This window comes from Salmo salar, chromosome 29, assembly GCF_965601325.2.
Source record: "Salmo salar chromosome 29, fSalSal1, whole genome shotgun sequence".
NCBI classification, from domain to species: Eukaryota; Metazoa; Chordata; class Actinopteri; order Salmoniformes; family Salmonidae; genus Salmo; species Salmo salar.
In genome coordinates this window covers 27,466,548-27,480,022 of record NC_138319.1, presented here as the reverse complement: position 1 = coordinate 27,480,022, position 13,475 = coordinate 27,466,548, and the positions used below count along the sequence as shown (strand labels likewise).

The 13,475-nt window shown below is 45.4% G+C and overlaps 1 protein-coding gene across 3 annotated transcripts in view; it reads right to left on the bottom strand.

Annotated features, from left to right (window-relative positions):
- Window positions 1-13,475, bottom strand: part of LOC106590443 (phospholipid-transporting ATPase IB) — a 126,820-nt gene that overhangs the window by 100,825 nt on the left and 12,520 nt on the right. Inside the window, exons 1-6 of one of the 3 annotated variants that reach the window (XM_014181492.3) lie at window positions 7,854-8,156; window positions 7,049-7,193; window positions 2,091-2,190; window positions 1,770-1,868; window positions 1,312-1,357; window positions 1,129-1,169 (exon numbers count right to left, since the gene is read on the bottom strand). In XM_014181492.3, the coding sequence (XP_014036967.2) occupies window positions 1,129-1,169; window positions 1,312-1,357; window positions 1,770-1,868; window positions 2,091-2,190; window positions 7,049-7,149 (387 nt within the window). In that variant the 5' untranslated portion in view covers window positions 7,150-7,193; window positions 7,854-8,156. Of the gene's footprint in view, window positions 1-1,128; window positions 1,170-1,311; window positions 1,358-1,769; window positions 1,869-2,090; window positions 2,191-7,048; window positions 7,194-7,853; window positions 8,157-13,475 lie in introns of those variants that run through there. The other 2 variants (XM_014181490.3, XM_045710739.2) reach the window with 2 other exon arrangements.

Genomic DNA, 13,475 nt, shown 5'->3' with positions numbered 1-13,475 from the left:
GGAGGGATGGTGGTGGAGGGAGAGAGAGGGATGGTGGTGGAGGGAGAGAGAGGGATGGTGGTGGAGGGAGAGAGGGGGATGGTGGTGGAGGGAGAGAGAGGGATGGTGGTGGAGGGAGAGAGGGGGATGGTGGTGGAGGGAGAGGGATGGTGGTGGAGGGAGAGAGGGAGGGATGGTGGAGGGAGAGAGGGAGGGATGGTGGTGGAGGGAGGGAGAGAGAGAGGGATGGTGGTGGAGGGAGAGAGAGAGGGATGGTGGTGGAGGGAGAGATTTGATGGTGGTGGAGGGAAAGAGGGATGGTGGTGGAGGGAAAGAGAGGGATGGTGGTGGAGGGAAAGAGAGGGATGGTGGTGGAGGGAAAGAGAGGGATGGTGGTGGAGGGAGAGAGGGAGGGTGGAGAGAGGGAGAGAGAGGGATGGTGGTGGAGGAAGAGGGAGGGTGGTGGTGGAGGGGGAGAGAGGTGGTGGAGGGGGAGAGAGAGGGATGGTGGTGGAGGGAGAGAGAGGGATGGTGGTGGAGGGAGAGAGAGGGATGGTGGTGGAGGAAGAGAGGGAGGGTGGAGAGAGGGAGAGAGAGGGATGGTGGTGGAGGAAGAGGGAGGGTGGTGGTGGAGGGGGAGAGAGGTGGTGGAGGGGGAGAGAGAGGGATGGTGGTGGAGGGAGAGAGAGGGATGGTGGTGGAGGGAGAGAGAGGGATGGTGGTGGAGGAAGAGAGGGAGGGTGGAGAGAGGGAGGGAGAGAGAGGGATGGTGGAGAGAGGGATGGTGGAGAGAGGGAGAGAGAAAGTGACAGTGAGCAGCGAGTAGCTTTACTGTGGATGTTAAAGTCTGACGTGTCCCTCAGTCAGAGCAAGCTGCTCAGCATTAGATACAAAGGATACTCAACAACGTGGAGAAAGATGCCAGAGAACATTCTGGAGAGGTACAGAATGAGCCATGCAGTCTTTATTACTAGGGCCCAGAGTTTTCCTTCACCATATCACCTGATGAGGAAAAACTCTGGGCCCTAGTTACAGGCTGCAACTAGAGTTAGGACTTTTCCCATGTTCAGGTGGTGTGTTGTGGAAAGTGTGGGCTCCATATGTAACCACTAGTCAGACAGGCTGTTGACAGGATGAGGGTAATAGTACCTGTTTCCATATGATGGTCTGCCAGGCTCCGTTCCCCAGAACTGAGACACAATGACAACAGAGCTGTTAGACTAAACACGTCATATACTGCTGCTCTTTCCTAAAATACAAGTGTCTATTCCCTTAAGCTACATGGAATTCACTCATGAAACGGACTAGCACGGGTTCACACATGTCCAATACCTGTGGTCTTTTTCTTGTTGACTGTGTTGTCTGCCTTGTGTCTTTGCTGTAAAGAGACGGAGAGGGGGTGTTAGCGCCTTACCAGTCTCCCTCCCTTTTTCTGTCACATTAGATGCACAAGAACGGCACTGTGCTGGCTAAGCAATTGTTTTGGAACAGAGGGGGAGATTTATAAACTCTGCAGGGTGTTGTTCCACAGCGGAGGAGCTGACCTGTGACTGCTGACCTGTGACTGCTGACCTGTGACTGCTGACCTGTGACTGCTGACCCTGTGACTGCTGACCCTGTGACTGCTGACCCTGTGACTGCTGACCTGTGACTGCTGACCTGTGACAGCTGACCTGTGACAGCTGACCTGTGACAGCTGACCTGTGACAGCTGACCTGTGACTGCTGACCTGTGACAGCTGACCTGTGACAGCTGACCTGTGACTGCTGACCTGTGACCGTCCTACTTACATAATCCTCTATGATCTCTTTGATCCCGGCCACAGTGAGGATGAAGATGAGCGGTACCAGGGTGGTGTAGCGACCCGTAGGAGAAACATCAGGGATTTGCTGAGGAAGAACGCAGAGACAATGTTGAGGAAACGCTGACGGTTTGTTTAGACACGGTCAGGTCGTCAGTGCAGGTTACAGATAGAAATGTAATGGATAGAGCTGATTTGTTTCATAGTTCTACTCCACAGAGAATCATATCTTGTCTTGACAACACACTTCTATGTGAAAGCTCTACATTGCTCCCTCCAGAGTAAACCACCTGTACTGGGCGTGGCCTACCTGCATCAGGGCGATGAAGAGGAAGAAGGCGTTGGCGGCCCGGCGGATCTGCTCGTACAAGAAACGAGGCAAGAAGGTGAGCACCCCGTACTTAGTGGTACTGAGGAGGAGAAAGAGGAGGAGGAGGGATACATGTACGACACAGGGTTAGTCACCACGGTAATGAAACACAAATACGCACACCAAAAAAGTAATCCCCCGTGGGCTGTGTGTATACTGTAGACAAAAATAGGGAGTTTGATTTTATTTTTCAGAAACTTTCTCGGTGTTCTCCAGGGTAACACAGAGCTAGTCACTCGAGTTTAAATCCCTTCTTCAAAACATTCTTCAGAAATCTCCACTAAAATGATCGATGCACATGAAACCCCATTACAGAGACAACACAATTAGACTCAAAATGTCCTATGGCGGTGAAACGGGAATATTTCAGATGAATAAAGTTAATATTCAGTTAATAGTAATTAACACAATGATGAGCATATTTATGTTTTCCCTTTTCTGTAATGCACATGATTTCCAGTGTTCTATTTGTGATGGCCACTAGACCTGTTCTGGATGTTCTGGGTTGTTCTCATATGGTTTAACAGTGAATGGCGTGAGAGCTACTGAAGGTGTAAGGACCGAGGACACTGTGAATCTTATAGTGGTGATGACAATATGAATACTGTGTGATTCTGTCAGGGTCTTCTGTTTTGACTTGGTACAATCCTCTCAGGCTGATGTGTCTGGTTAGAATATACAAAGGCCTGTCTCCAGGAGCTGCATGTTGCAACTTGCAATTGAACTGAAATGATTTTGATCTGTGTTTTCAACGACTGCTCTCCTTTTTGTTCAACTAGAAATTCCGGTTACAGGCAGAAAACATTACCGGATCAGGTAGCACATTACTATACCCAGCATTATAACCATGTCATAACAGCTGACAACCTGTCATAATATGGCTATAACACTGTCATGACACACATTTAGACCTGTTGGACATATTTTTATGGCTGGTTATGACACCTACATAAGAGTGTCAAAAGCCACAAAACCTACCACACAAGACAAAAGCTTCTATTACACCATAGCCTATGTGTCAACAGTATGTTCATGTTATTTTAACATGTTCTGAAATGTGAGAATACCCCAAGCCCACAGACCTCCTCCGTCTCATCGGGCCGTCTCTGGCGGTCTGGAAAAGGCTTTTTCTCGGCGTGGCCCTTAAAAAAATGGTCTCCCTGCAACGAGCCCACAGTCACACACAAAGACCAGGATATCAAATAGCAGACGCAACAGCTGAACCGGATACACACACACACCCCTTCTTCTGGTACCACAGTGTGTTGAGATAAGCACATCTGACCCACACGTTAAAGCTGCTTTTATCTAATCTAACAGACAAAGGATGAAGTGTATTTTCTTAGTCCAAGTTAAGTGACACAGGATGGTCATAATGCTTTATGACAGTGCCATAAAGAGTATTTTCTACAAGTTATTTAAAATATGATGGAAAAAAACATGACCGTAAAGAATTCATTACAACAACAACCAAGGACTTAAGAAACAAACTTTCAAGTGAAAGGAAACTTCTTGGCAGGAAAAAACACATTTGAATAAATGCAGGTGTCATAACCATCCATAACATAATACAATATGTCACAGGTGTAAATATATGGGTCATAACAGTGTTTTGACCATTTCTGACAGGTTATGACAAGTTATGTCAGCTGTTATGACACATTATGACATGGTTATGACCGTGGCATAACATGTTATGGCGCTGGGTGTCAAGTAAAGTGTTACCATGGATCTATTATGGGCTGCACACCTTCACACTCCTGCAAATAGATCGAACCTCACTGTTCAAAGCTATATATACACAGACCAAACCTCCTAAATAGGGGTGTATGAGGCCTTGGGAGGCTCACCTTGTCAATCACCTGTATTGCTCAGACAACAGCAATTATTAGCATTGACAATAGCCAGCAGCTGTAAGAGCTTTTTGAGAGACAAAAATAACTACCAGCCTTCCCTTCAGGGTCCGCCGTTATCCTGGCCAATATAGCTAAGTCAAGGGTGTGTTTGTGTGTACGTTTGTGTGTGCGCATTTGTGTGTGTGTCTAAGAGAGTATCTAAATCCTCCATCACATGTAAATCTGGAGATGAGCCCACAGTCACACACAAAGAGCAGGACATCAAACAGCAGCTGCTGACCCAGATACACACCCCTTCTTCTGGTACCTCAGTGTGTTAGGATAAACACATCTGATTCACACGTTAAAGCTGCTTATATCTAACCTAACAGACAAATGATATACACTCACACACAAGTTCTGTAATAAATGAGTTGGTTGCTAGTGTTCGCTGTACAGACCGGAAAAACTGTTTGTTGATAATGTGGCCATGTAATTGCTGTGATGCTATCAGGGCAGTTTATGGTTGTGGTAAATACAGTATATTGAGATGTAACAGATTTATGGTGGTTGTCTGAGTGTCACTGTGGTTACTGTGTTTGTTAATGAGTTACGATTGCGCCTAGAGACTGATGTATGGTCTGTTTTTACATTTCTTCCCCAATGGTTAAGGTTAGGAAACTGTCGAGTTTAATCTGATCCTAGAGCTGTGTCTAAACAACATCTACGCCACGTATGTGTTAATGGTGGTTGTGTTGCGGTGGCGACTGATTAACAGGTGGAGGAGACTTTCACTCATGCACAGGGACAAAAGGACACAGGGACACAGATACACAGGGACACAGATACACAGGGACACAGATACACAGGGACACAGATGGACACAGATACACAGGGACACATGTACATAATACCTCAATTACCTGGACTAACCGGTGCCCCTGCACATTGACTCGCTATTGTTATTTTACTGCTGCTGATTAATTATTTGTTCATTTTATTTTCTACTTATCTATTTTTTTTCTTAAAAACTTCTTAAACATTGTTGGTTAAGGGCTTGTAAGTAAGCATTTCACTGTAAGGTCTTCACCTGTTGTATTCAGCGCATGTGACAAATACAATTTGATTTGATTTGACACAGAGACACAGGGAGACAGGGACACAAGGACACAGGGACACAGGGACACAGGGACACAGGGACACAGAGACACAGAGACACAAGGACACAGGGCAGTGAATAAAATGTAGTGAAGGCAGAGAAGAGGTGGAAGAGGAAAACAGAAGAGGTGAGGGGATAAGAGCTATAGGAATTTAATCTCAGAGTAATCAATAGGACCAGTAAAGCCCCAAAACACAGACATACACAGGGCATGGCTCCAGAGCCAGACTGGCCAATCACAGGCCAGTAAAAGGCCTGGTGATCAAATTAGACAATTTGACGAAGGCCCACCTTAATCTCATTAACGGACCTGAAATAGACCCCTTTCAGAGCAGAATTGAATCTCCTGAAGGTAAAGACAGATCGGTGAGGTGTGTTTGCCGATTGCCCCACGTAACTAGGACCTGATGGATTCAATAGGTGGCAGGGTATTGTTCAGGAGGGCGTAGTCTCCTAAATGTTCCAGATAGAGTTGTAGGGCATATAGAGCCAACATGATTTCCTATTCTACATAACTATTCTAGAAATGGTATTTCTATTTGAACATTCCGACATTGCTGCACACCACTGAACTCAACCCTATCTCCTCAAACCAACATAAATACATTGAGGGGTAATAACAATACATTGGTCTGCAAAGCTAAACGACTCAACACGTATAGCTCCAGTGTTGTCGTCACCATGGAATATGCAGCCGACAGCTGGGAGGGTGTTTGTAAAAGAGATTCCACACAAATGAAGATTCCGTTTGGGCCCTACCCAGAACCCTGCCCAGACAGATAGCCACACACCAAATCATTAAGCAACTGGTTGTGAATGTTGTCCCTTTAGAGACTGGATTTGTTAAGGCCATATCCCCTGCTTACCAGGGTTGGGAACTATTTCAATCCCAGGCAATTCAGAAAGTAAGCCAAATTCCAATTCTTCCTCATTGAAAAGCATTGAAGATAATTGTAATTTCAGTGTACTTCCTGAATTGAAGGAATGAGTATCCATTTTAAAATGTAGTGCGAGAAGGTTGTTTGCTTCATCTGATCAGGACAGCACAGAGTAAAATGACCATTGACCAAACCTAGATCATACAGTAGATCTAGTTAGATTTGGGGATATTTTTCCTGAGCAAAACTCATTTCTTTCAAACTTTGAATGGAACTTGTTCTATTCTATTTCATGCTAGGCTACTAAATGTCTCCCATTTCCACCTGAGGCACTTCTATTAACTCTCTGTAGTTACTTTGCTTTCAGTGCCTGCTTTAAAAACACATTAGTCATTATTGATTAAAGGAATAGTTCACCCAAATTACACATTGGTTTCCTTACCCTGTAAGTAGTCTATGGACAAGGTATGACAGAAATCCATGCTTTGGTTTAGTTTCCCAGGCATTGTTTCCACATGCTAACAATTTAGCATTTGTGGCACAAATCCCATTCAAGTCATGGGACCGATCATGTCCAAATCAACTGAAAATATCTTAAATTGATTGTGATGCTCAACAAAAAAACCTTATAGATGTTTTGATATGATGCGCAAAAAAAAAAATGCTAATATCGGTCACATGACAGTAGCCTAAATGTTCATGTGAAGCACTTTCCTCAGACTGGCACTAACAGGGGAGTCCTAAAACAACAACTCTATGATGCCTTTCTCCAATCATTGGAGGTCATTTAATACAGAATTGATTATAACGTACAACCATAATTTACTGTTCCATAAATGGCCCATTATCTCCTATAGCCGATCAATAATAAGACCATTGGGCAATCACAAAAACTATTTAACTAAAACAAAATTAAATTAAGAAAACAAATTCCTAAAACTATCAACAAACTGTATTGTAGGCAATCATAGTATCACAGCATCAGTAAGTGGATGATAATGATACTGTAGCCAGGTGAAATCTTACCTGACATGGTTATCACAGAACTTGGTGTTCTGAGGTTGGTTGAGCAGAATCGTCCGCGCTGTGGCATCTGTGGGATCCGCCTGAAAAGTAGTCCCGGACATCTCATCATCTGCCTTGCGGTAGCCGGCGGATGAGCAAGAGGGTCCTGCACGGTTCGATTGATGGGAGAAAGGTGAGGCTAGGGTAAGTATGTGTGTGTGAGAGACAGAGACATAGGAGACGTTGTTTACAGGTAAAAAGTGTAGGGCAGAAACAACAGGTAGGTAGGGCTAACTGTATGCTGATGTAAACTGGCGGAGTGGCGGTCGATGTCAATGACTTTCTCCCCTCCCAAACAGCCCCTCTTCTTTCAGTGCGCTCTCGCCTCGCTCGATGCTATTGCACCATCACCAATACACACACAAGCCGCTCAACGCCCACGGGACCCTCTGTATAGAATGTGCTGAGGGATGTACAATGTTCAAACAAACACCGTTGGTTTGACTCCTTTTATCGTTGCGGAAACCTTGTGTATTTGTTCATCTAACACCATGGGGACTTGTTACATCGTCCTATGTGCGCACAGAGCACCTGCATTATCACCCAAGAGAACCTCAACCGACGCTGCATGAATCGCGCGGCACTGCTTCCATACTGGGTCCCCCCTCTTTTGTGGTTGTCTCGTTTAAAATCAAGGCGAAGCAGCGATCCGCACGACTCGCACACCCACTGAGCGTCGGAGGAACATTTTCTATCATCGGGCTGCGCTAAATAACGCAGGGGGGAGTGACAGGTAAGCAGTTCTGGACGTTACGGAATAGTTTACCCAGCTGGCACAACGAGCCTCGGCGAGGACAGCTGGAGCACGCCCGTCACTCGTCTCCTTTCCCTCGGCCTCGCTGTTGGGTAAGCTCCCGAGTCCTGGTTGTGAGAATAACCCAAGCCCACAGGCCGCCTCCGTTTCATCGGGCCGTCTCTGGCGGTCTAGAAAAGCATTTTTCTCGGCGTGGCCCTTAAAAATTGTCTCCCTGCAACGTGGATTAGATGATGTTCCGACACCAGACAACCGCCCCAGTCTCCCGCGAAGGCTTGACTAGGTGTTCCCATCTGAGGGCGGGCTGAGGGCTCCGGATTTAAAGGGACAGTAGCCCCCTGAGCGAGGCTGGTATAGTGTTTGCTGTCTGAGATATTTTTTTTGCAGGCTCATTTTACCAGTTTATATTACACTTGTAAGGTGACGCGTCAGCCATCAAGAGATCACGTTCCTCAGTTTCCCACACTGTTGTCTGGGGCCTTATAAGGTTCAGTCACTACATTCACTATTCAGGGCAGGCTATATGAAATATTAGCCACAAACTGTAATATTAGCCCTACTGCAGCTCAATTTCTAACCAATTTCAGGTTCTACTCCAAACTTCACCAGCAATACAACTTTCAATCAATCCTTACAAGATTGGGCCCTGTCTGGATAGCCTTGTGGGGCTGGAATTGAAAACATCCATCACTATTCCATCAATAATTAAGAAAAATAATTGGAGGCAGCAGAGCTTTCCCTCGGTGTACTAAGTTATTTCTGTGTACAGCCTCTGTCAAATGACTAGGCTGAAATGGCCCAGTTGAAAGCAGAGCAGCTGGTCATTATAGCTCCTGATAGCATCAGTATTCATACACATCCTGTTTTCCACTGGACTGGGGACAGGGACACATGTCTAGGAGGAGTGGAGATCACAGTAAGGTCTTGTCAGGCAGATCAGGTAAGCATCCAGCGTGCAGGAAGGGACATATGAACCACATACAAGTGTCACAGTGTGGAAGGGACATATGAACCACATACACGTGTCACAGTGTGGAAGGGACATATGAACCACATACAAGTGTCACAGTGTGGAAGGGACATATGAACCACATACAGGTGTCACAGTGTGGAAGGGACATATGAACCACATACAGGTGTCACAGTGTGGAAGGGACATATGAACCACATACAGGTGTCACAGTGTGGAAGGGACATATGAACCACATACAAGTGTCACAGTGTGGAAGGGACATATGAACCACATACAAGTGTCACAGTGTGGAAGGGACATATGAACCACATACAGGTGTCACAGTGTGGAAGGGACATATGAACCACATACAAGTGTCACAGTGTGGAAGGGACATATGAACCACATACAGGTGTCACAGTGTGGAAGGGACATATGAACCACATACAGGTGTCACAGTGTGGAAGGGACATATGAACCACATACAAGTGTCACAGTGTGGAAGGGACATATGAACCACATACAGGTGTCACAGTGGAAGGGACATATGAACCACATACAGGTGTCACAGTGTGGAAGGGACATATGAACCACATACAGGTGTCACAGTGTGGAAGGGACATATGAATCACATACAAGTGTCACAGTGTGGAAGGGACATATGAACCACATACACGTGTCACAGTGTGGAAGGGACATATGAACCACATACAAGTGTCACAGTGTGGAAGGGACATATGAACCACATACAGGTGTCACAGTGGAAGGGACATATGAACCACATACAAGTGTCACAGTGTGGAAGGGACATATGAACCACATACAGGTGTCACAGTGTGGAAGGGACATATGAACCACATACAAGTGTCACAGTGGAAGGGACATATGAACCACATACAAGTGTCACAGTGTGGAAGGGACATATGAACCACATACAAGTGTCACAGTGTGGAAGGGACATATGAACCACATACAAGTGTCACAGTGTGGAAGGGACATATGAACCACATACAGGTGTCACAGTGGAAGGGACATATGAACCACATACAAGTGTCACAGTGTGGAAGGGACATATGAACCACATACAGGTGTCACAGTGTGGAAGGGACATATGAACCACATACAGGTGTCACAGTGGTAGGGACATATGAACCACATACAAGTGTCACAGTGTGGAAGGCTTAAAAACTATTTATGCTTGATCTGAAAATGTGGTCGGAGGCTCCGTATGGAGGGTGTGACGCAGTTGTGGACCCTCTAGAGGCTTGCAGAGGCCAAATTGATCTCCGTACCGCATCGCCGTGCGCCTCCCAAATTTCCGCATTGACATGATTGGTTGACGGTAGGTGGGGGAGGGAGGTCCTGTATAAACACAAACTTACTTCCTTGACAACTTCCTTCACAACAGCTCTGCTCAACAGCTCTGCACTGCTCCGCGAAGCGCAAGAAGAATGAATTCCCTGACTTCTGCAGAGGCCGTATCCCTGTAAATGCTTCACGGCCAATGCAGATGTCAGATTGACTATGCAGCGCCTTTTAGGATATGTTGAATCCTGCATACATACCAGACACCCAGGACCAAATGTTCCAACCCCTCATAAAGATTCATGCAGGGAGCCTCCTGGTCGTCTGGGGCTAGTTCACAGGAGACAGAACGGGTCAAAGGTCATCTGAGCAGACTGATCACTGTGGTCACGTTCCCCTGCTCAGACGTTGCATGCATCAACCAATGGTTGCCTGCCATGTCACCGACTGTGCCGTTAGGCACCAGATTTCCATAAAATATGTGGTTAGCTGATACGTAAAATACCTATCCAGGCGTTGTAAGATCTGGCATGTGTCAGAAATGCCTGCGCAGAGGAACGCACCATGTGTCTCCTCTCTTAGTGGCCTATTGCCCAGTAACCAACAGGCCAATAAATCACCTCCCACCATCTATCTCACAGCTCCCTGGGGAGAGAGAGGAGAGGAGGTTGTGATCACGTAGGAGTGTACATTTTTAGCTGAGGATGCAACAAGGTTAAAGACAATGGAGTGAAGAAGGAATAAGCCAGCTACAGAGCCTCATGATGATTTGTTTTGATTAGGGCTGTCCCCGACTAAAACAAGTATTGGTCGACTGAAAGTCGTCTGTTCTTTTGACAAGTCGATTTGTCGACATTTTTAAACGCGTACTCTTCCATATGTAGACACACACCATGTATGCATTGAGCTTGTCTAATGCTTTAATAAGCACACTGTTTGATGAAATAAGACACACATGACTCAAGAGGGAGCCAGAGATCAAGATAACCAGAAGAAAAAACCTTAACCTGTCCCGACCATCCTCCTCCAGCTCCTACTGGCTTTCACAGATTCTTTCGCTACTCTCCTGAAGTTGCCGGTAATAGGCAACAAACTTTCTCATGTGGAATGCCAATTTATCTTACCATTTCTACCGAACTGTGTGCCAGTTATGGTTTTCATATGCACATTTCCATGGAACAGTTTCATTTCATTTATAATAACGTCTTCATATCTCAAAATCATTGTCATGTGGTTAATCAAAATTCAATCCAAATCTAAATGACAAACATAAAAAGTAACTTCTATTGCCAACTACTGTATGTAAAAATAGCCAATAAAGCCAAATAATAAAAACACTGCAGCCTGAAGGTAGAAAATATCCTGAGAAAAAAATTCATCCTGTAAATCACATTGGCTACACATGGCCTGTCTGCAAGGAAACATTCAACCTGGGTCTGAGTGTGCAAAGCTGTCATCAAGGCAAAGGGGGGCTACTTTGAAGAATCTCAAATATATTTTGATTTGTTTAACACTTTTTTGGTTACTACATGATTCCATATGTGTTATTTCATAGTTTTGATGTGTTCACTATTATTCTACAATGTAGAAAATAGTAAAAAATAAAGAAAAACCCTTGAATGAGTAGGTGTGTTCAAACTTTTGACTGGTACTATATATATATATACACACACACACACACACATACATATATATATATATATATATATATATATATATATATATATATATATATATATATATATATATATATATATATATACACATATACATATATATGTATGTATGTGTGTGTATACACACACACACACACACACACACACACACACACACACACACACATACATACATACATACATACATACATATACACATATACAGTGGGGCAAAAAAGTATTTAGTCAGCCACCAATTGTGCAAGTTCTCCCACTTAAAAAGATGAGAGGCCTGTAATTTTTATCATAGGTACACTTCAACTATGACAGACAATTGGTGGCTGACTAAATACTTTTTTCCCCCACTGTATATAAATGCTACTGCAACAACAACAACAAAATCTTGGTTGACCAACAGCCTATCGACCAACCAATCGACCAGTCGACTAATTGTGGTCAGCCCTAGTTTTGATGATTTGTTTAAATTCTTCTCCTCCTTTCTATCTCTCTCTTCCTCTCCACCTCCCTTACTTCATTTCACTCTCTTCTGCTCCTTTCTTCCCACTCCACCTCCTCTCACTCTGCTCTCTCCATTCCTCCTCTACCTCTCTTCATCCTTACCGTACACCTCCACTCTACCTCTCTTTATCCTTACTGTATACCCCCACTCTTCATCCCCCTCTCTTTGACTTTACCGTATACCTGCACTCTACCTCTCTTCCCACCTCTTCCCACTCTCTCTCCCTCTCCTCCACTCTACCTTTAATTCCTAGCAGATCGATATTGGCCGTCTCAGCAGCCTGTTCCAGCTCTGATTTATCCCTGAGTAGATCAATGGCTCTGTGTTCCTCCTCCCTGAGCAGATCAATGGCTCTGTGTTCCTACTCCCTGAGCAGATCAATGGCTCTGTGTTCCTACTCCCTGATCAGATCAATGGCTCTGTGTTCCTCCTCCCTGATCAGATCAATGGCTCTGTGTTCCTCCTCCCTGAGTAGATCAATGGCTCTGTGTTCCTCCTCCCTGATGGATCAATGGCTCTGTGTTCCTCCTCCCTGATGCATCAATGGCTCTGTGTTCCTCCTCCCTGAGTAGATCAATGGCTCTGTGTTCCTCCTCCCTGAGCAGATCAATGGCTCTGTGTTCCTACTCCCTGAGTAGATCAATGGCTCTGTGTTCCTCCTCCCTGAGTAGATCAATGGCTCTGTGTTCCTCCTCCCTGAGCAGATCAATGGCTCTGTGTTCCTCCTCCCTGAGTAGATCAATGGCTCTGTATTCCTCCTCCCTGATGGATCAATGGCTCTGTATTCCTCCTCCCTGAGCAGATCAATGGCTCTGTGTTCCTCCTCCCTGATGGATCAATGGCTCTGTATTCCTCCTCCCTGAGCAGATCAATGGCTCTGTGTTCCTCCTCCCTGAGCAGATCAATGACTCTGTGTTCCTCCTCCCTGAGTAGATCAATGGCTCTGTGTTCCTACTCCCTGAGTAGATCAATGGCTCTGTGTTCCTCCTCCCTGAGTAGATCAATGGCTCTGTGTTCCTCCTCCCTGAGTAGATCAATGGCTCTGTGTTCCTCCTCCCTGATGGATCAATGGCTCTGTATTCCTCCTCCCTGAGCAGATCAATGGCTCTGTGTTCCTCCTCCCTGAGCAGATCAATGGCTCCGTGTTCCTCCTCCCTGATGGATCAATGGCTCTGTGTTCCTCCTCCCTGAGTAGATCAATG